We start from the raw sequence: 20,584 nt of genomic DNA on the forward strand, positions 1-20,584 counted from the left end.
ACATTAAGATATGTTTTGGTTCCAGTGTACTTCCTTGTTTGTCTCAGTGTGTGTGTGTGTGTGTGTGTGTGTTCGCCTCCAGGTGATAAATCCTCGTCAAACCAGTCCGACAGGGAAAAAAACCGCTTCTCTTGTCCTAATTGCACACATCAGTTTTCTGCTGCTCCACCCTCAGTCTGTCAGACGTTTGGTTTGCCAATGCTGTAAAGCCTTTAGTCCTTGTTTCTCTTACAACATCAAGCTGATTCCTACAAGAGAATAAAACTAAGAAATAAAAAAAGAAGGGTTTTCGTCCCTATTATGGGAAATAGACGCAATTAGCTGATCAAAACGTCTGATTCTGGCATCTGTGGATATAAAGTGCTGCGTAATTGGACAACATGTTGCGCCTGCTGTCAGCAAATCCTGAGAAATTTTGCTCTCATTTGTGCACTATCCCTGTAAAGGCAGGTATGCTTGAAGAGAGGACAGGCCAAAACACGTCAGGCGGGCGGAACAAAAATGTTACCTGAGCCGCAGAAGGCTCGGTGATTGGCGCAGAGCGCCGTCAGTCATCTGGACGCGTAGGGCGCACCCAGCGAGCGCATCAGTCTCAGGACGCTCTTTGGTTTCGATGCAAATGTTTACCGGGCGGCTCCGCTCCCCCATTTCATTTTAGGCACCCAAATCGACCAAACACAGAAGAGCAAAGTGAAGTTTAAGTTGAGAAAACAAGCCTTTGCCATGGAGAGGAGGATTTCTACGTTGATTCTGCTCTGTGTGGGTGAGTAAGAAATAACATTTGCTTCTCTCTTATGCGCCTTTCCGATCTGCCACACCTGTTTGCGCACCTTCTGGTTCACCTTCTGAAAAGGAGCAGGCCCGAGCCTGACTATGAAGGTGCTCGGTCTTACCGATTTGCTTCTAAGTCAGTCTGTTTTTCTCAACAAAATATAGAATCAAACAGAATGCAATTAATAGAAGGTAAGGAGCTTTTGAAATGAAGGCAGGCCTAACACATGATGACTCAGAATGGTTTTGGTTTCTCTCTAAAGCCTATAGAACTTGCTCCAAAATTATGGGTGTCTCAGTCAAATACGCATGAACAAAGGGTTGCACCAACTGTTATTTGAATTTTTGATGAATCTATCCTATATGTTCTCGTTTATTGGGTAAAATGTCTATTACATGTTCCCAGAGCCAAGTATGGCGCCATAAGTGCATTTTTTGCAAAAACCCAAGATAATTCATATCGTGGGAAACCAAAAAAAACAATGACTATTTATGTAGGGATGTGAATTGTTCATGTTTTGCTTATAAAACCTGCTGTTAATTGCACATTTCCTCTGTTGTGCTGTGAGTATGTGGGTGGGAGGGTGGGGTACTGAGCTATTTGTAACTCCACATTTGCTATTTTTTGCTGCTGCTGCTACCATTTAAGTAAAAACTCTAATGCAGACAAACAGAACATTATCAGCCTGATCACAATTTCACACTTCTCATAAATGAAAGAGTAATTGTGTGCAAATTCTAATTATCAGTGTGACTGTTTTTAAATCAGCCTTGTCAGGTGTTGGCGCCCTTCAAGTTGTCATCCCTCAACCTTTGTACGAGCACGCCCGGGGCGACAACATCACGCTGCCCTGCACCTTTACACCCAGAGCTGACCTTGGACCACCACAGATGGTCATCATCTCGTGGTCTGTTGAGGGTACACAAGCTAATGCCAAAGAGGTCAGTACATATCCATCTATCCATCTATCTATCCATCTATGGACATGTCTTCTTGATTTAATATTCCTTTCATGCTGTCGTTTTCCAACAGATCCTGATCCTCTCCTACTATTACCCCACTAAAGTTACTGACATCAAATCAATATACGAAGGCCGCGTGTCCATAGACGTAGACATCCCGAGTGGACGGGCCAACCTGAAGCTGAACTCCATCACACTAGCGGACAACAAGAATTTTGAGTGTCGAGTCCAGATCCCAGGGGACGATGAGGGCAGGCCAGCCGCCAATACACGTTTGGTGGTTCTAGGTAACATTTCAGCGAAATATTTGACTTCTAAGGATTAGATCCAGTATTAGAGATGTTTAAGCTCAGCCAGTAAAATGTTTATCCCTTGTCATCTCTGTTATGTCCGCTGGTTGTTCTTAGTGAAATGAAGAGTCAGAAAGATCTGTTTAACATTTTGTTTTCTTTACATTTCAACATTTACCGGTATAAATCATGGAACAGTTTTAATCCCGTGAACCCCAAGTCTTACACCTCTTTTGAAACAGCACAACCATGGCTAGAAGAGGAGAAACCTCAGAAATGTGTCGTGTGCAGGATAATAAAGCTGTATTGCTGTAAATCATGAGAAAGGAAACAAAAGTTGAATTTCTTTGATGACTTGCTTTATAAAAAAATGGTCAAATCTGTAGTTAACATGTCCAGCAGTTTCCTAATTGACCACAGATGTTACCGATACTTAGAAAAAATCAGTGACTCTACATACCATAATATTTTACTGCTTGCATGTTTAATTTGTCTTCATACTCCTGTCTGTTCTGCAGTTCACCCAAAAAAATCCTCAAATTTTTGTCACATGACTGGTGGTCACAGCAGAATCAATGGCAGTGCAGATTTTTTTGTTTATTACATGATCTAATTAGAGTAAACTAGAAACTGTAGATTAAAGTGACTTTGATGAAATATGAGAATGTAAAGCTTAGATCTGATAAAGTTTCACGACTAAACAGTACATCACAGATGAGATGTTCAAAGACCGTTGGAATGTTAAAATTTGATACTTTAAATTTTCACATTCTCTGATAAACAGTGTAATTTGGGCAACTTTGTAAAGACAATATGTGTTTGAAGGTTCTGGATTCTCCCAGTGTGCATTTCAGCTCTGCGTTGACTGTAGTGTGAACATGAGCGCGAATGTTTGTTTGCCTTTATATGACACTTTATTTTTTTAAAATATTTTTTCTAGTGGCTCCATCTACGCCCATCTGTAAGATCGAGGGAAAGGCAGAGTACGGCCAGAACATCAACCTGACTTGCAAGTCTGAGGAAGGTTCTCCGCCACCCACGTACAAGTGGGAGAGTCGTGATGTACGGAACATGCCTCGTGTTCGAGACCCCAGAACCACTGACAGTAAGTACCAGCAACACATTAATCCTGGGAAAATAAGTCAACTGTCTTTGCATAAAGGTTCACATACTGTCGCAAAAGAACAACTATGACCACGATCGACTGAGAATAGAGACACACTCTTCTCCATTTAGTTTAATTTTTGCCATAAGGCCACTTCTGTGTCTATTCTTGGCCTTGTTTTCATATAAAGGTGAACCATAGGATGGCGTGTACTGTTCCTAAATCAAAAGACCTACTTTCTGAATACCGACGAAGCTCACAGTTGAGTTTTAGAGTGCTGGTTGAATATTTTCAAGATGTAGGCTTACAATTAGGTTTTGCAGCATCTGAGGGACCAAGCAGGCAGGCACAAGGAAAACAAGTTGAAAGTTTCAAAAACTAGGTATTTATTAAACAAAAATACCAAAAAGATACAACATAATGAAAAGCAAAAACAGTTCTGGGCCCATAAAAAGAGGTCAACTAAACAGAACTGAACTAAAGCAAATCCCAACCTAACCCGAACAGAACAGAGCACAAACTGACCTAACACTGACACACACACTGGGGTTTTTTAAACTGGCTGATCAGACCATTCAACAGGGGGATAGAAGAAACAAACACTACTAAACAAAGCACAAGAGACATAAGGCTAGGTTTAAGGGAAAACAACAAAAAAAGATAATATATTCTACATAATACTACTTGTATACAAACTCAAACAAATGCTTTTAACAGTAAACAAATCAAATAGTGAGGAGACTTCTTTTTTCCCACCCCCCTGGAGCAGCCACAGTTTGTCCCTTCCAACTACCCCTCATCACCAGGATTTGGGGCAGCTGGGCACACTGACTCCTCTTAACTGGGGCCACACCTGGAACTAGTGGTTTAATAAAGAAAAGAAAGTAAACAGAACATACAATGACAAAGTAACTAGAATGTGCACGCTAACAAACTAGAAACATTGTTGTGTATAAATAAAGCTGTGAGTATGGCATATGAAATCAGGACTATGTGTCATGCGATTTATCTGTCAATTGATGTGTGTGCATGATGACTGTAAAAAGAGCATAAACTAAATGATATAAATCAAAAGGTGTGGAGAGCAGGCAGTGTGGTGTGGGGATACTCCTTGTGGGGCTGCAGTGCAGCCATCACACAGCAAAACCCAGATTTTGAGGCTGATTCTAATGATCATATCTAATGTTTGTGGGATTAAAAACTTTGCTTATACAGGAATGACCAGAAAGTGATGTGTGCACTGAGAGCAGGACATTTTCCAGAAAAAAAAACTGTCTTCTCAGTGGCCTCTTGAAGACAGTATAAGCATGTATTTGGCCTTACTGTGAATCTTTTTTTTTTTTTTTCCTTATGAGCTGACACTGAAATTAAAAGTTAAAATTGGTCTCTACTTTCAAAGCTTGAATGTGAGTAATTCACATAAACGAGAAGTCAATTTTTGTCTCTTCTCTGTTACACCTTCCCATCAGTTAAATGCACAATAAATCTTTCAGGAACTGCTGAAAGAAACAGCACTGATTGATTAAAATAAGCAGCCATTGTTGTATTTTGCAGTACTTTGTACCTTTCAGACTATCCACAGCAGTAGCACCATCACATTTGTTGTCTATAAAGTAAAAAAGCAAAATGAATCATGATAGCAACGATATACATGTACAGTATATGTGACTGACTCTGTGTGTTTCAGAGGGAGGCATCCTGTCTCTTTTTAACGTCTCCATGGAAACATCAGGATACTACACCTGCACCTCAAGCAACAAGATCCGATCTGCTTCCTGTAACGTCACCCTAACGGTCATGCCGCGTAAGAGAAACCTTCTTATCGCAGCTTTTCATTTCTTTTCAATAAATACACCTTCACAGCAGTTTGTTAAAATATGCATCCTTCTCTTGTTCATTCACTCAACTCATCTTCCTTCAATCCCGCAGCATCCATGAACATCGGTTCCACTGCAGGAATCATTGCTGGAGCCGTCGCCGCCTTGCTCATACTCGGCATCATCATCTACTGCTGCTGCTGCCGAAAGAAGAACAAAGAGGAGGAATATGCAATGGGGTAATGGTTTTTCTCCTGTAAAGTTGCATTCAAACACAGAAGAAGATGATATTTATACTACGACCAGAGGTTAATGTTGCGTATCAGGTTGAATGAGCAGGTGGTCGGTCATTTCATGTCATTTACGGCTTACAAGTCGAGAAACTGACCGTTTGCTATTTGCTGAGATCATGACTGTAGAAAAGTGTTTGTAAAGTGCAGTTTTTCAGAAGGAAACATTTTGCGGTTTGTTTTAAAGGAAGGATGTGTTCTTGCTGAAAAGGCAAAAGACGAGAAAGCAATATTAACTGTCTGGGAAATGTCATTTTTAGTTTTACATCCTCTCTGTGTGGGTAAATTAATCATCAAGACAAACAAATAGAAAAATCTTTGACATTATGAATGGAGGGGCTGCACTTAACATCACATGCTTGCACTTAAAAAGTGCTAGAGAACTTTTTATCCTTTTTGTGTTTCTGTTTGTTTTGTAGTAGTTTGTTTGTTTAGTACTAAACAAGTACTAAACAAACAGACAAATCCAAGAAAACGTGCATTCCTTACACAAGTGGCATTCAAATGACTATACATGATTTGAACACAGACAATATCCCACCTACTACCTAACTACCACAGTGCATGAGATAAAAATTACAGACCAGTAATAGTTCAAGAAATCAACTAATAAACCGCCACTGGTACCAGATTTCTTTAGAAAACTTGGGCAAGCTATGTTCCTCAAACTGTTGTGTGTCCACTCTCCAGAGTTCCTGAGGATGAGTATTACGACAAGGAACCAGACAGAAATGGCGAGAGGCCACCGGCAAACAGGCAGGACAGCGATCCGAGTTACAATGACTCCAATCCAAAGAACGCTGGTGATCGACGTGACCAGTATGACGATAGGAGCGACTATGATGACCGGCGCAGCGACTATGATGACCGGCGCAGCGACTACGACGACCGGCGCAGCGACTACACCGGTCGACGCAGCGACTACGACGACCGCCGGGACAGGTACAGTGACCGCAACGAGCGCTACGACGACGGTGGCCGCCGCTATGATGACGAGAGACGCTACGACGACCGCAGAGGACCCCGCTATGATGACGACGACCGCTATGACGAGCCCTACGACCATGATGACAGACCACCAGTGCCTTCCAACCCCAAGCCAACAAGGAGAGATTAGGACAACTAAGATCTCCAACCTGCATCAAACCACCATCTTCTGTTGTACCTCTGTTGACTTCACTCCAATGACAAGTTACCTTGCACTTAGGGTGTTACCTGCTTGGTTATAATTGGCTAAAAGACGCTGCTATCATCTTAGAGCTAAAAGGTAGCATAATGTGATACTTTCTGTGAGGTGTGAGTTGTTTATTCATCCCCCTTTCAGACATACACTCCTTTCCGTTAACCAGATGGCATCTGAATGCACGGCTTCATGTCAAAATGAGCACCCTCTTCATTTTTCTGTAAAAGTCATAACAGCATTCTTATGACATTTCTGCATCCCCTACGACACGGCACAAGTCTTAACTGCATGCCATCGCATTATCTAATAGGCATGCACAAGCAATATGCTTCCAGCTGTTTGTAGGAATCTTTCCTCTGAATTGATCAAATACCTGCAGCAACAAATAGTAGCAGAATCCTTATGAATGTCTCTGAAGCAAGAGGGTTGCATGCATTTATGTGTTGAACAGCAGAAGTAATTTCATTAGTTAGTTAAAATCATAAATTATCTCTGACATGGAGACATGACTGGTTAGGATCTAACTGCAAACCACACTGGGACAAGTAAGGAATCAGCTGTTACATTAGCAGATTTACTACTGTCCAGTGTTGTGTGTGAGACAAATTGGACAATCGCCATCACTGTCGTGGGTATGTCTGAATGAAACCACGGGCATCTTTAATGGAAAAGTGCCACATGTCTGAATGACAGAATGCTGGCACTTTAACAGACTGGCGAAGTCCACAATGTTGCAGATCATATGTGAAGAAAAGGGTTTCACATTAACACAATGTAAGTGTATTTGGGAGGAGGAAGACAGAGAGGGGTCAGTTTGGGAAAAGGCAGGGAATCCAGAATGGTGCCTACAAATCCCATCTGATCTGTGTTTAACAGGAAGGGAGTGGGTGAAGTCAACAGGTACAGTCACTATTTGTGGTATAAACACTCCCCGGGGTCTTTACGTATGCAAAGCTTACACGATACATAAATAATAGGCACTGGACAAGCATTTCACAGATCCCCCCCCAAAAAATATTTAATAGAGTACAGGTTTGGATTTTAAAGTAATACATGTGTCTGATACATTCACTCTAATCTAACAGGCTAGTTGAGTAGCTTACGACCTTGACAAAGCTTTTGATTGGCTAATTATATGAGCTCATAAGAGTACAGCATATAGGATTATTGATGCAAATCACGAAGAGAGCAGTGACACTGTAAAAGTTTGCTGTTTTTTCAAATTTGCTACTGATACAGATTTGTCATCGAGGAGAGTAACAACTGATATTTGGAACAGATTCATTTGCAGTAATTTTTTTAAAAATCTTGATGCCAAAATTTAGAATAACATACACCCCACCACAGAATTTAATCTAAAGACCCTTGTTTATGATTTTTTTTTTTTAGATATGTTTAATTAAAAGATAACTTCTTACTGTTTATGCATGAGTGTTGATAGGCTGTTACTCGTGACCTGTAACTCATATCAAGGCAGGACACTGCTCAACAAAACAGGAGACTTCATGTAGAGAAGCAGCCACAGGTGGGGTGTTTTTTTTATTATTATTTTATTGGTAAACTGTTAAAAATGGATAAAATGGTTAAAATGCTGAACGTTAAATCTTCCAGGCCGATATACAGCCTCTACCCTATATGTCTCATTCTTGTATATTTTCTTTTCTGGTGGATAACTTGTCTATTGAGAATGTAACATGCTTTAATGTGATGTACGTTTTTTTTTTTTTTTTTTTTTTTTTTTTTTAAGTAATATACGCCATACAGGATTTTTGCTTTGTGTGTAAGCGCCATGTTTGGCTTGGAAGTGTGTCTGAATATAACTTTCCAGCAGCTCAGTCTGGTTTGGTCACATTTTTAAGTGACTGAATATTTGACACAAACACTGAGACAAAATGTGACTCGTGGGAGTGATCTATGTAACCCAGAGATGAGGTTATACTTAAGCATTTAAACCCACATCAGGCATGTTTTTGTCTGTTTTTGTGTTTGTCTTGATTTAACACACCTTGTGCTTTTTGGTGTAGCTAGTAGTAGTTTTTTGTATTTTATATTTTGCAAAGCTATCCCTCCATACTAAAGAAATAGTTTTCAGCTTTGGGTCTTTCTTTCCGTTTACTGGCAGAGGTAGATATTGTGTGTTCTTGTGCGGAAACAGAAGCATTAGGCCACTTGATTAGGTGTTCTCAGCTTCTTTTTTTCTTCACCACAATATTCTAAAAAATAGAACTAAAACCATGAATTCCAGAAATTGTTGGGCTTGATAATGTCACCACAGTTGTCTGTTTTTTTTACATTTTGCAAATCAAAGTCATGCCTACACTTTGAACATATATCTTTTTGCAATGTCACTTCAGAAATGTTTTTTGTTACATTGAATTACTACACAGAAGTGTGCTGTACATATGCTGTTATTTTGTTAAGCAGTGGTAATGTCAGGAGTTTTTTTTAATTATTGGGATTTATCCACATTTTCCATATAATGATACATATTGAATTGAATTGACTTGTATGAAATGTGCTGTAAAAACAAAAGCCATAAATAAAATAAAATGAGAAAAGCAACATGCTTGAGTCCTGAACACTAGATGGCAACATAAAACCTCAATAACTTGCTAAATTAGTTGGTTGGTCCTAGAACACTGGAGCCATTTCCATCATCATTATCAGTAGTGTTAAAGTATTATCTTATTAATTAAGTCATTTATTAATGTTTTTGCAACAGGGGCTTCACCCTCCTGTTTCCCTCCATCACTGCCTCCTTCTATTGTCTGTGGACACTGATGGTGCATCTGGGCGCCTCACACCCTGCTGTGTAAAGTTACACAACTACGACCGCACACATGGTCAGTTGGACTACAAAATAAAATTAGAATAGTACTTTAAAAATATCTACTCTTAAAATATAACAATCTGTGTTACTATTTTCATTGATGGTTTAAGTGATGTGTATTTTAGTTTATAAAGTTACCATGTGAAAATATTTAGGTAGGCTAAATATGTTTAAGGTAATTTTTAAATAGTCACAAATTAAATATTATCGAGACACAACACATAATCTTTCACAAGTTACAACTGCTACTGGGCCCTTATGAGACCATACATTTTATTACAGTATTAAATGGACTTTGGTGCTCTGTCACCAGTGGGTGCGTTGGCAGAATAAGCCTGATACATGATTTTAGCATTTTCTCGAAATGTTTCTGTCTGACATTCTTACATATTTCACATGTGCAATCACCAGATGAATGCAGTTTAGACAAATAACGTGCAGCAATTTTATTATTTGGTCAAATGAAACAATATCAGTGGGGCTATTGCAAAATTTAGACTTCTTTAAAGTACACTCAAAAATATAAACACAGCATATAACTGGCCATTTTTGCCTTTCTGAGAGAAAAAGTTAAACATCACATTTCTATTATGCTGGAAAAAGGTTAAATGTAGTCATTTGTGCCCTAAAAGTTTTTTTTAACTGTTCAACTGTTGACAAATTCTTGACCACTGATTTATTCACACCCTCTTCAGGTGTTGCTTTTTAAAGACAATGGTCAGATCGTGTGACCAGCACACAGACACTCCTTTGACCAGTGACTACAAAAGTCCACCTTAAAATGCAACTTCATTCAAATTCTACAATGCCACAGATGACAAGAGAAACACGAGAACAGACTGTTGACATCCTGGATGCTGACATGTTGATCAGAGCCATAACCAGGCACTGAAACGCCATCATTTGTCTCAGAAATGGAAAAAGAGAAAGACAAGAACAGGCTGTTGGCACGCCTGACTGGCACTTAAATGTCCAAATCAACATCATTTGTTCTTCATTTGTTGAAATAGTTGCAGACAGTGTCCGACAACATGATCCGGTTCCCCAAAATGTGTGTAAACCTCACCAAGCCCTCCAGGAAGAGTGGGATGAAAACAGACAAGCCAGCATCAACAACCTCAGTAAATCACAGATGTGTGGCACTAAATGCAATGCAAATAGTGGATACATTTGTTATTTGGTCATTATCGTTTCCAATAAAATGCATACTTTGTTGTTTTATGATGTCCGTTCTGTTGCTGAGATGCTGTTTGTCGGAACAACAAATATTTATTCCCCCAATGCTAAAAAGCATGTCATGGATTTAGAGGCTTTTATTATCCTATGCAGCAATAAACACATTATCATTGCACTGACATGTTAGTTGCTGTGTCTCTACCTAGAGTCAAGGTGAGCCTATTTACATAATGCACTCATTCACACAAACAAACTGAGGTAAACAAATTTAGAATATACAAAGAAAAGTGCAAAAAAAATAATTCTAGTAGGTAAAGAAAAGCAATGTAAAAACAGACACATACTTTATTTGGGGTGCACAAAGCCAAAATGTGCAAAAATACACAGTAGTGCCCATGGCAAGGGGCTTTAAATTGAAAAGATTTTATTGTCTAATATGATTAAATTCTATTCACGAATAGAATTTAATTATATTAGACAATAAAATGTCTAAATATGATTGATTGTTTATACAATATTCATATTTTTTCTCAGCTTACATCAGCACACTAGAGTTCAGTCTCTTTCCGTCAACACAAAACTTTTATGTTGAAAAGCCCGTGAAGCTTTATTTTGGCGGGCTTGACGCTTGGAGCCGCTGTCCCGTTACGAGCCCGTTAACTGTCCGCTGCTTCAGACGCCGTCCAGGGATGAGACGGAGGAGAAAAGAGGACGACGTTCATCAGAAAACGTTCATGAAATTCACCTGCAGGACTCGGAATATGTTTTCGACCCGGAAGTGGTGGATTTTTACCGTTTTCCTGGCAGGTAAGAGAAGGAAAAGAGAGAAAAAAAAAGACGGAATCTGCTGTTTGAAAAGTGCTGCAACAGGTTGTTGGACTGAGGTCTGGAGTAACGGTAACGACACGGCTAATGTCGCTCCACTGGAGGCAACTAAGCTAACCTGCACTGCTTTGTTGGGACGGAAAAAAAAACACCTGGGTTTTAACATTTCTTTTAACGGCAATATTTATACGGGGTTTTTTTTTAGGTGTTAGTAAAAGTGTAACTTGGTTTTCTGGCTCGTTTACCGGTTAAGCTAGCTGTGCTGCAGTCGACTGTTACATTGGATTTAGTCATGTGTGAATGATCCGACCAGAAGCTTTGGGGGTTGAGGATCAGGAGGTTTAGCTTCAGACAAATTTAACGAGGTCTCTCAGTGAAATGACAGTTTACTACTTCATGTAGTTTATATAGACCAAAAAATATAAATAAAAATCACTACTACTACCTTCAATAATGCCTTCAAAATGTGTTCAAACTAATTGGGGGGAATAAAAGCTTCATCAATTCCCAAACAAATACAAAAAAGCAAAAACAAATCAGCTTTCAGGTTGTGGATCAGGAGGTTTAGCTTTAGGCAAATTTAACGAGGTCTCTCAGTGAAATGACAGTTTACCACTTTCTACATGTCCAGCACTAATTAAAGTTAAAATGAAATTTTATCAGTCACTTCACAAAATACAAAAAGACAAAAACAGCTAAGCTTTGGAGCTTTTAGGTCTCTTAGTGAATGACAATTTACCACTTTATAGACAAAAATACTCCACTGTTACTTACAAACAAACAAACAAACAAACAAAAAACTCAAAACATAAATTTAAACTATATGTAGAAATAAGTAGAGATGAAATGAAACTTTATAACTCACCAAACAGAAAAAAAGCTCTGGGGTTGTGGATTAGGAGGTCTAACTTCTGGCTAATTTAACTAGAGCTCAGCAAACTGACACTTGATATATTTTATAGTGGATATAATTTATTAAACCAAAAAAAAAAAAATCTTTTAAAACAACAGGACACAAAAAGGTGGCATGTGGAAGGTGGCATCAATGTTATCAGATTTATTATTAATTGCTTTTGATTGTAGAATGTTTTTTCAAACCAAAAAGTTTGCTTAAGGGCACCTTACATGTTTGTTTTTATGACACACACGCCTCTTGCTTTCATTTTCCCCTCTGGAGGTGGCTTCCTCTGAAAACTAATATGTCCAGGATTGCCCCACAGCCTCTGATCCCATGGAGCCCTTTTTTTTTGGTTTCAAGTTCTTAGAAGTCGGAGCAATGTTCCCCCTGAGGAATTTATGTTTTGAGGCAGCTTATTTTGAAACAATGCTCCTTTTTTTTTTTCCAAAAAGTCAGATTTTTACTGTAAAAGCTGACTGGCCTCTGATAATAACAAAGCTAGAAGAAAAATTAAATTAATTAAAGCACAAATATGCCATTAAAAGTGCAAACAATAGTATTCAGAGGCTTTTTAAGGACAACCTCTGTTTGTTCTGTGCTTTTCAGTAGTTTGTAATGGCCAAACTGGCAACTGTTTGCAATTTAGGTAAGATAATACTACATTTTGGTGTTTTGTTTTTTAAATATTACGTAATACACACTGACCACCAGGTTAATAGCTACCATCAGTGGTCCATGAAACAGCAACCAGCAATAGGATGATGGGTCCCCAAAGCTCTGTGGTGGGTGTGAGGGTGACCCGTTTGGTCCAGTCTCAAAGAAGAGCTACTGCAGCTAAACACCTTAATGTTGGCTATGATAGAAAGGTGTTAGAAGACAAGGTGCATTGCAGCTTCCTGCATCTAGGGCTGCATAGATTCAGAATGGTCAGATTGCCAATTTCTAATCCCTGTCTACTGCCAAAAGCACCTACCTGTGAGCAAGCCAAAGAATATTACAGTTTCTTTCACATTATGTGTGTTGTTTACTTAAGGAATATATGGCAGCAGGATGCACAGTGTGAAGAAGGAAAACCAGTGCAGGCAGTGTGATGCTCTGGGTAATGTTCAAAATCTTGGTCCCTGGTACTCATGTGGATGCTGCTTTGACACGGACAACCAACCTAAACACTGTGCAGCCCTTCATGGTTGCTGTATTCCCAGATATCAGCAACCTCTTTCAGCAGAATAATGCACTCTGCCACACTGCAGAAATTGTTCAGGAATAGTTCAAGGGACATGACAAAGAGTTCAAGATGTTGACTTGGCCTCCAAATTCCCCAGATCTCAATCCGATTGAGTGTCCGTGGGATGTGCTGGAAAAACTTGTCCAAATTAACGGAGTCCTCACCTCGCTACTAGCAGGACTTGGGGAATCTGCTGTCCCTGAATTTGCCCCTACAATACACAATGTCAAAATTGTAATAAAAGCCCTCCTAAAATATCCAGAAATTAAGGTTAATACCTTCAAACTCTTGGTTTTTTCTGATCAGAAGCCAAAACTTTATTTAATTTGAAATCTGAGAAGCTACAACATTCTTGTTTAATGCACTACTTAAGGGATCAGTCTGTTGATGGTTAATTTTCTGTTGCTCACTTAATTAATCACTGACTCATCCTTTCAGCACTCGTGAGTAACAATGTTTGTTCTGTTGTTTATTTAAATAGAAGAAAATGTGAAAGTCTGTAATCAGCCAAGAACAAGCAGTATTGTTTAGCATAACATTGTGCATGCTGCAGCTTATTGGTATTTTGGATTACAGCAATAGTGGTGTGGCGTGGGCGTTGTTTTTCAGTAATGAAAAGAAAACAAAACTCAGGCCTGGTCTGGATTAAGTGAAGCGACCCCTTCTTGTTTCTCACCTCTCCCCTGTTCACTGGTCCAGTTCAGCCACACCTCCCGCCTCCCTTGATCTGACAAATACACACAGATTACACAGATGTTTAAGGGTGTGTGCATGTGTTTTCACATGGTCGGCTCTCTAGTATGTGTTGCTGTTGAGCTGCCGAGCCCAAGCTCCTGGTCATCTTGTGACCCAGAGTCCCGCAGCTTTAGAAGCCCCAAAACAAGACCAGGTCAGCTCAGCTCACAGTCGGATTTCACTAAGCAGAAGCAACTCAAGCAGTCTCAACACAGTCATGTTTATCTTGCCAAACTGTACAATGACTCACTTCATTCCAGCTAAAAGGAAAATAAAAATATCCAAGAATTTCTTTTAAGTTTTCCTCCCAAAAGTTTTGAATCTCTTCTGGACAATAGAGGTGATGTAATTTCCATCATGCAATGGGGTATGTGATATGTCAGATATTTTTTAACTGAGCGAACATTAACAGGTATCTCTTTAGACATTGAGTCAGCATCTGAATCACTGTGTGGCTGTCTGCTGTTGTGTTCCATAAATCCCCATAATTCCACATTCCCAGTTATTACTGATAACTGGTTTAGCTGCTGGATCAGTGGTGGTGAGTTTGTCCAAGACTGAAGTTTTCCAAGTCTGACACTTTGAACTTCCCTTTTGACAAAATAGAGACTGTTTGCAGTGCATGCAGACACCCACAGGTAGACCTTTGTAGGAATACCAATATAGACAGCTATTGCTGGATATTTTTGACCCAAAAATTTAAAACAACATTGCCTTGGTTGTCAGGCCATTTCTGTAGTTCTGAGCGGTGTTACCTTTCTTTGATTTTTCATTGGATTCATGGGTATTTATTTGCAATGTCCACAGAGAGTAAAAGTGTCACTTTATCTGATGTAGTATATTTGCTTCAGGTCTTGCCCTCTTCACTCCCCTACATGTTGACAACGTCATATTTGTTGTCGTCTCCATCCCACACTAGACAATCGTTGATTAATCATTGTAAATGAGCTAAAATCATTAATTACAGAAAAATGTCATGATTAACTAAACTTGCCTATAAATCTTCTTTCTTTCACACTTTGCTAATCTTTCTTCGTTGTCGTCTCCCTCAGGTGTCTTTCCTCCGTCATGCTCAGGTGTCCATGTATTTGTGAGAGACGAGAAGAGGTATGCTGTGCTGTTCCAGTCGGTAGTGCTGCCATGTCAGTACACCAGCGTATCCACCCAGACCGCCGTGGTGCAGTGGGTCTACAAATCCTACTGTCGTGACCGTACACGGGATTCATTCAGCTTCCCAGACAGCCTGGGTGGAGGCCTGGGAGGAGGAGGAGGAGGAGGGCTGACGAGTGGAACTGGAGGAGCCGGTGGAGGATATGAAACGGGGATGACAGCGAGCTACCTCGACTGCTCTGATAGCAGCCGGACTGTCCGAACTGTGGCCTCCATCTCTGGTTCCTCAGTCACACTGTCAGAGTATTACAAGAACAGAGACATCTCCATCATCAACAGTAAGTCATCTGTGGTTCTGCTAGCACCTCTGCTTTTGTTCTTCTGCTGAAAATGATCTTTTTCAAATCACACAGCAGTTATGTTGCCAGGCCAACACATTTGTGTTCAGTTAAAGGCAGAATTTCAGCTCACCAGCTTTAGATGGAATTTCACTTCACCTGGCTGCACTTGGAAAGTTGTGCTGGCGAACTACTGAAGCAATATACTACAGACATGTGATGTTCCAAGCAGCCAGCCAGATATTATCTGTTTTAGCATTGCACATTTGCATCCAGTTTTCTTGGTGCAATAAGAAAAAGCAGCCTCTCTGTTTTTAATTTTTTTAACATATTGATTGAAACTTACAGTCCCAAAAGCTATCATCAAAGCTAAAGGGGGCTACTCTGAAGAATCTGAAATATAAAACAAATTCTGATTTGTGTAACACTTTTTTGTTTACAACATCAATCCATGTGTGTTCTGTCATAGTTTTAATGTCTTCAGTATTAATCTACAATGTAGACAAATCATTGAATGAGAAGGTGTGTCCAAACTTTTGGCTCGTACTGTAGGTTTCTACTTCATCTGTTGCCAAGTTTGGCACATGTTGCGACAGCCCTAAATCTGTATATTGGCCCACCTTTCCCTCAGATTCCTGATTAAATGGCCAAAGTGAAGTCAGAGACAGATGCTGCTACATGTCAGGTCAATAGTCCATCCATGATCGATACACTGCTTAATCCTCACTAGGGTCGCGGGGGGGCTGGAGTCTATCCCAGCTGACTTAAGGCAAAGGCAGGGGACACCCTGGACAGGTCACCAGTCTATCCGGGCTACACTGAGAGACAGACAACCAAGCACACTCACATTCACCCCTACGGACAATTTAGAATCACCAGTTACCCTCAACATGTTTTTGGACTGTGTGGGAGAAAGCTTGAGAACCCAGAGAGAATCCATACTGCACGGGGAGAACATGCAAACTCCACGCAAGGCACCTTGCAGCCCCCAGGACAATAGTCCATTACTTTAAACTAAACTTCTTATGCTCGTTAACACGTTAGTTTTAATAAATCTCCCATTAAAGAAATGTACAACTGAGGACAAAGGAAGGCAAAAGCATGTGTTCATGGAGCAAACACATTCATACATGCTTTGACCATTCCTCTTCCCTCAGTTCTACATTTCTTTACTGTATTACCATGGTGTCATTCAAGGATCTTCTACAGGACACTACTGTGCATACTTGCATGTGTGTAGTTGTGGTTGCATGTGTGTGCTTGCTGAATACAGAGGGGTAGTCTTGTTTGCTGGGCTCAGATTTATGGAGCTCTAACTCTGGCTGAAGAATCAACCTTCTCTTCACCAGCCAGGAACGCAGATAAAAGAAACGGTTTTCATGCTGTCCTCTCATTCATCCTGACCTCTAACTCTTTCCCTCTGATGTACTTCAATGTCTTCCTTTATTTTTCCTCTCTGAATCTCTGGACATCCCACCATCCAAACACTTACTCCTCTCAGTGTAAGGCTTTCTTTGAGTTTTTATTTTCACTTCTTGTCTTTTTCTGTCCCACTCCACCTACTGTCCTGAAACAGGTCACTGTACTGTTGTAACTGGACAAAAAAGTGAAAGCTTTGACTTTGTTGCCTTTGGAGACGCCCAGTCATCCATACCCATGTAATCCTATTCAGGTTCACAGGGAGGTTGGAGTCTGTCCCAGCATGCACTAGGCAGGGGGTGTTCTGTTAATCACATAACTAACACAGTACACACACAACACAGGGGATACAGTTATACACTGTAGAGGTAACACGAATCACAGGAAAACAGAAGATGCAGCTTAACCAGGTAGCTTCAAATGAAAATAATCAGTATTGAACTAAAATAAACAATAAAGAATGAAAACTTGAATGTTGAATGAGTGGCAGTGTCACTTTGTTGAAGGAGAAGCTGGTCACAGTCTGTCTCTCCTCCACCTTCCTTGGCTAGCAGGAAAAGGAAGAGAATTATACAACCCATTTCCTGTCTACCGTATTTATACTTCTAACCCCCTTACAATGGAGTCGGTGGCCCAGTATTGTCTTACGTGTTCAACTCTTGAGCCAAACTGCTTTTGAATTGTTTTTATGGCTTTTCATGCCACATTTTATAGGAATCTTGCTTACATAGTAGTAAAAACATTTTACTAATTGATTACACAGCTTTATGCATTAACCTGAGCTCCTACAAATACACAATGTGGCCAAAAGAATGTGAACACTGTTGATGTTTGTGAAGTTAATGTGTGGAGTTTTTCATTGTTCGGCCTGCTAAGGTTTTCTTTGAGTCTGGTGTCAACTTAACAGATAGGAGGAGTGTGTTGTCATTACTTCACCAGCCAGCTAACTGCCTAACTAGCAAGGGATCAAATGGGAATTAAACAACTCAACAACATCAGTTGACATAACGGAAAGGTAGGAAACTTGCCTTGCCTTCACAGATCCTTGACTTGAACTCAATCCAGCCACTTCAGGAGAAATTGGAATGCAGATTGTGAGCTGGGCCTTATCGCCCAACATCAGCTTACCTCACCTCAGTAAGGGATGATTTAGTTGCTGCATGGAAACAAATCTCTGCAGCCAGGCTCCAAATCTTGTTGAAATTCTTTTCAGAACAATAGATTGACCATGGGAGCAATACATGGCTTGACACGTATTGTGTATCAGAGCCTTTAAAATGGATATAGCCTAGAAATGCAAACTCAAATAAAATATTTTTTGGGGTAATACTTTCAAATATGCACCATTTAAATGTTTTGGAAGATGCCTGTTGCAAGAGGGATTATAATTTGTGCATTTTTCACTCTTAGTTGCCTAAAACAATGAAGGGTTAAATGTTTTTGTCTCTCATTTTCAATTCCTTCCTTTTTTTTTTTCTCATGCAGAAGCAGACCTGCGAGTAGGAGAGGTCCAGTGGGGAGATAGTGGAGTATACATCTGCAAAGTGGTCATATCTGATGATCTGGAGGGACAAAGCGAAGCCTCGGTGGAGCTGCTGGTTCTTGGTAAGCTGCCCCTACTTTCCCAAAGTGTACACTGTAAAGGATTTTAGTTTTGAAGTTAAGAAATTAGCCTGAGAGCTGAGTCACAGTCACACCATACTCTGTGAACAGTTCCTCTGTGTCTCATTGACATCTGTTAAAACTCAGCTGATTCATCATTGGTGGACTGACCTGCACATTTATCAGGTAGATTGACTTAAAACATTAAGTCACTGATTTTAGAGGTGTGTTGTTTATTATTACACAGCCGCACTACATACCGCAGTGTCACTTTTATTGATATTCCACCACACTCTTTTCAATGTTTGGTCCACTTTAGTACTGACTGCAGGATTTAAGGCAAGTCTGAACAATCATACATTTGCAATCTATCATAGACCCTTTAAGTTACTAGGGCTGAGCCCGAATAGCCGAATAGCCGACCACTGGGCCGCAATCCGGAAATCAAAATAGAAAACCGAATATCCCAACAGCCCCGCAAACGCAGAAACCAACCCGAAACAAACAAAGAAACACAGAAACGGAGCTAAATAGGGAAAGGCCGCCGCGGCACCCCCACACCCGAACGCCCCCCCGTCGACAGAAACAAGGCAGCCGCCACCACCGCGCGACACCCCCGAATATTCGGGATATTCGTCATTAATTGAGACCGAATGTCTGGAGATCAGAAATTGCTATTCGGACCAGCCCTATAAGTTACACACATTTACTTTAAAATAAATGTTTCTACTAGCTTCTGTTACATAACATGGCCTTAGAGTCTGACCTATTCACAGCCTACAGCACAATAAAGGCTCATTAATGAACGGATTTACAACAAGCAGGGCCAGTTCATGGACAGTCTTGTTTAATCTGTATCCACAGCAACTGTATTCTGTCATACTATATATCATATACAGCAAGGATTTGAAAGGCAAGTATTTGTTTGTTGGAATCTTTGACATTGACACTAATATGCAACCTTTGCACTTCCCCCATATAAATCTATCTGTAATGTGTTGTGTTACAGTGACAGTCTACTTGTCTGTGTTCAGTTACAAATGTTGCCATAGAAACTGCTGAGAGGCCCTTTGGCTCTTGCCACCTTAAAACACTCTGAGGCTGAACTTTTGTTTGGCTGGCACTCAGAGACTTATGTATATGGACAAAAAGACACACTTGCAAATGCACACACAAGTTATGAACAATAAGCTTTTACAGTTTGCTGAGGGGACTCTGTTAAAGGTTGGTTACGGCCTGGTTGGGATAATATATTTCAGATAAAGATAGGATAAGATAATGCTAAAGGCAAATGAAGCTCTGCTGCTTGAGTTGCAGTTTGCAGCATTTACCGTGACATGAGAGACCCAAAATGCTGTATTTCCTGGTCTTAGTGTAGCTAATATGGCATGTGAGGCACTTGTTGTGTTTCCATAACAACAGTTGGGGCCACAGCGAATGGCTCAGGGGGTCTTTTGTCTTTTTAGCAAATGGCTTCGAAGAAAAGAAGACAGGGAAGATTTAATGATGTGGAGGAGGGACAGCAGAGCACAGTGATACAATAGATGGAGGGTGATGCCATGTTAGACACTCGACTGATGCGGACCATTGAGAGTTCAATGGCCGATAAAAAGAAAAGAAGATTCTGTGTTTCTACAGTCTGCCTTTCAAGTTTAATTGTGGTTTATTTTTTAAGAAGCTAGTCGTTTATGATACAAAACTTTGATTAACCACTGAAATCTACAGACAGCAGGTGACATGACATGGGAAAAGTTCTTCTCAGTATTTAAAGATATTCCATTTTCTTGCATGGCGTCAATTTAATTGGGCCAGTGTTCATTAAAACCTTGTATCCAATCTATAGTAATCCATGCATAATTTCATCAGTTGATCTCTTTAAGCACTTTTTAAGCTTTTTTGTGGGAACCAGTTGAACCTGTATCAAAATTCTAAAAATATAGTTGTGCACATGTATTTGGAGAACATAGTGTGTGTTATTTATTTATGAGCAAAGCCCCTCTGTAAACC

General features: G+C 40.1%; 1 protein-coding gene across 3 annotated transcripts in view; it reads left to right on the forward strand.

Annotated features, from left to right (window-relative positions):
- Positions 1-511: 511 nt before the first annotated feature.
- LOC103365180 (immunoglobulin-like domain-containing receptor 2) overlaps positions 512-20,584 on the forward strand; it is a 31,187-nt gene continuing 11,114 nt past the window's right edge. For 2 of the 3 annotated variants that reach the window (XM_008292543.1, XM_008292544.1), the window contains exons 1-3: positions 11,122-11,232; positions 15,161-15,556; positions 18,461-18,580. In XM_008292543.1, the coding sequence (XP_008290765.1) occupies positions 11,160-11,232; positions 15,161-15,556; positions 18,461-18,580 (589 nt within the window). In that variant the 5' untranslated portion in view covers positions 11,122-11,159. Of the gene's footprint in view, positions 764-1,540; positions 1,714-1,804; positions 2,022-2,964; positions 3,130-11,121; positions 11,233-15,160; positions 15,557-18,460; positions 18,581-20,584 lie in introns of those variants that run through there. The other variant, XM_008292546.1, reaches the window with a different exon arrangement.

The sequence above is a fragment of the Stegastes partitus genome, unplaced genomic scaffold (genome assembly GCF_000690725.1).
Source record: "Stegastes partitus isolate 25-593 unplaced genomic scaffold, Stegastes_partitus-1.0.2 Scaffold817, whole genome shotgun sequence".
Taxonomy (NCBI): Eukaryota; Metazoa; Chordata; class Actinopteri; family Pomacentridae; genus Stegastes; species Stegastes partitus.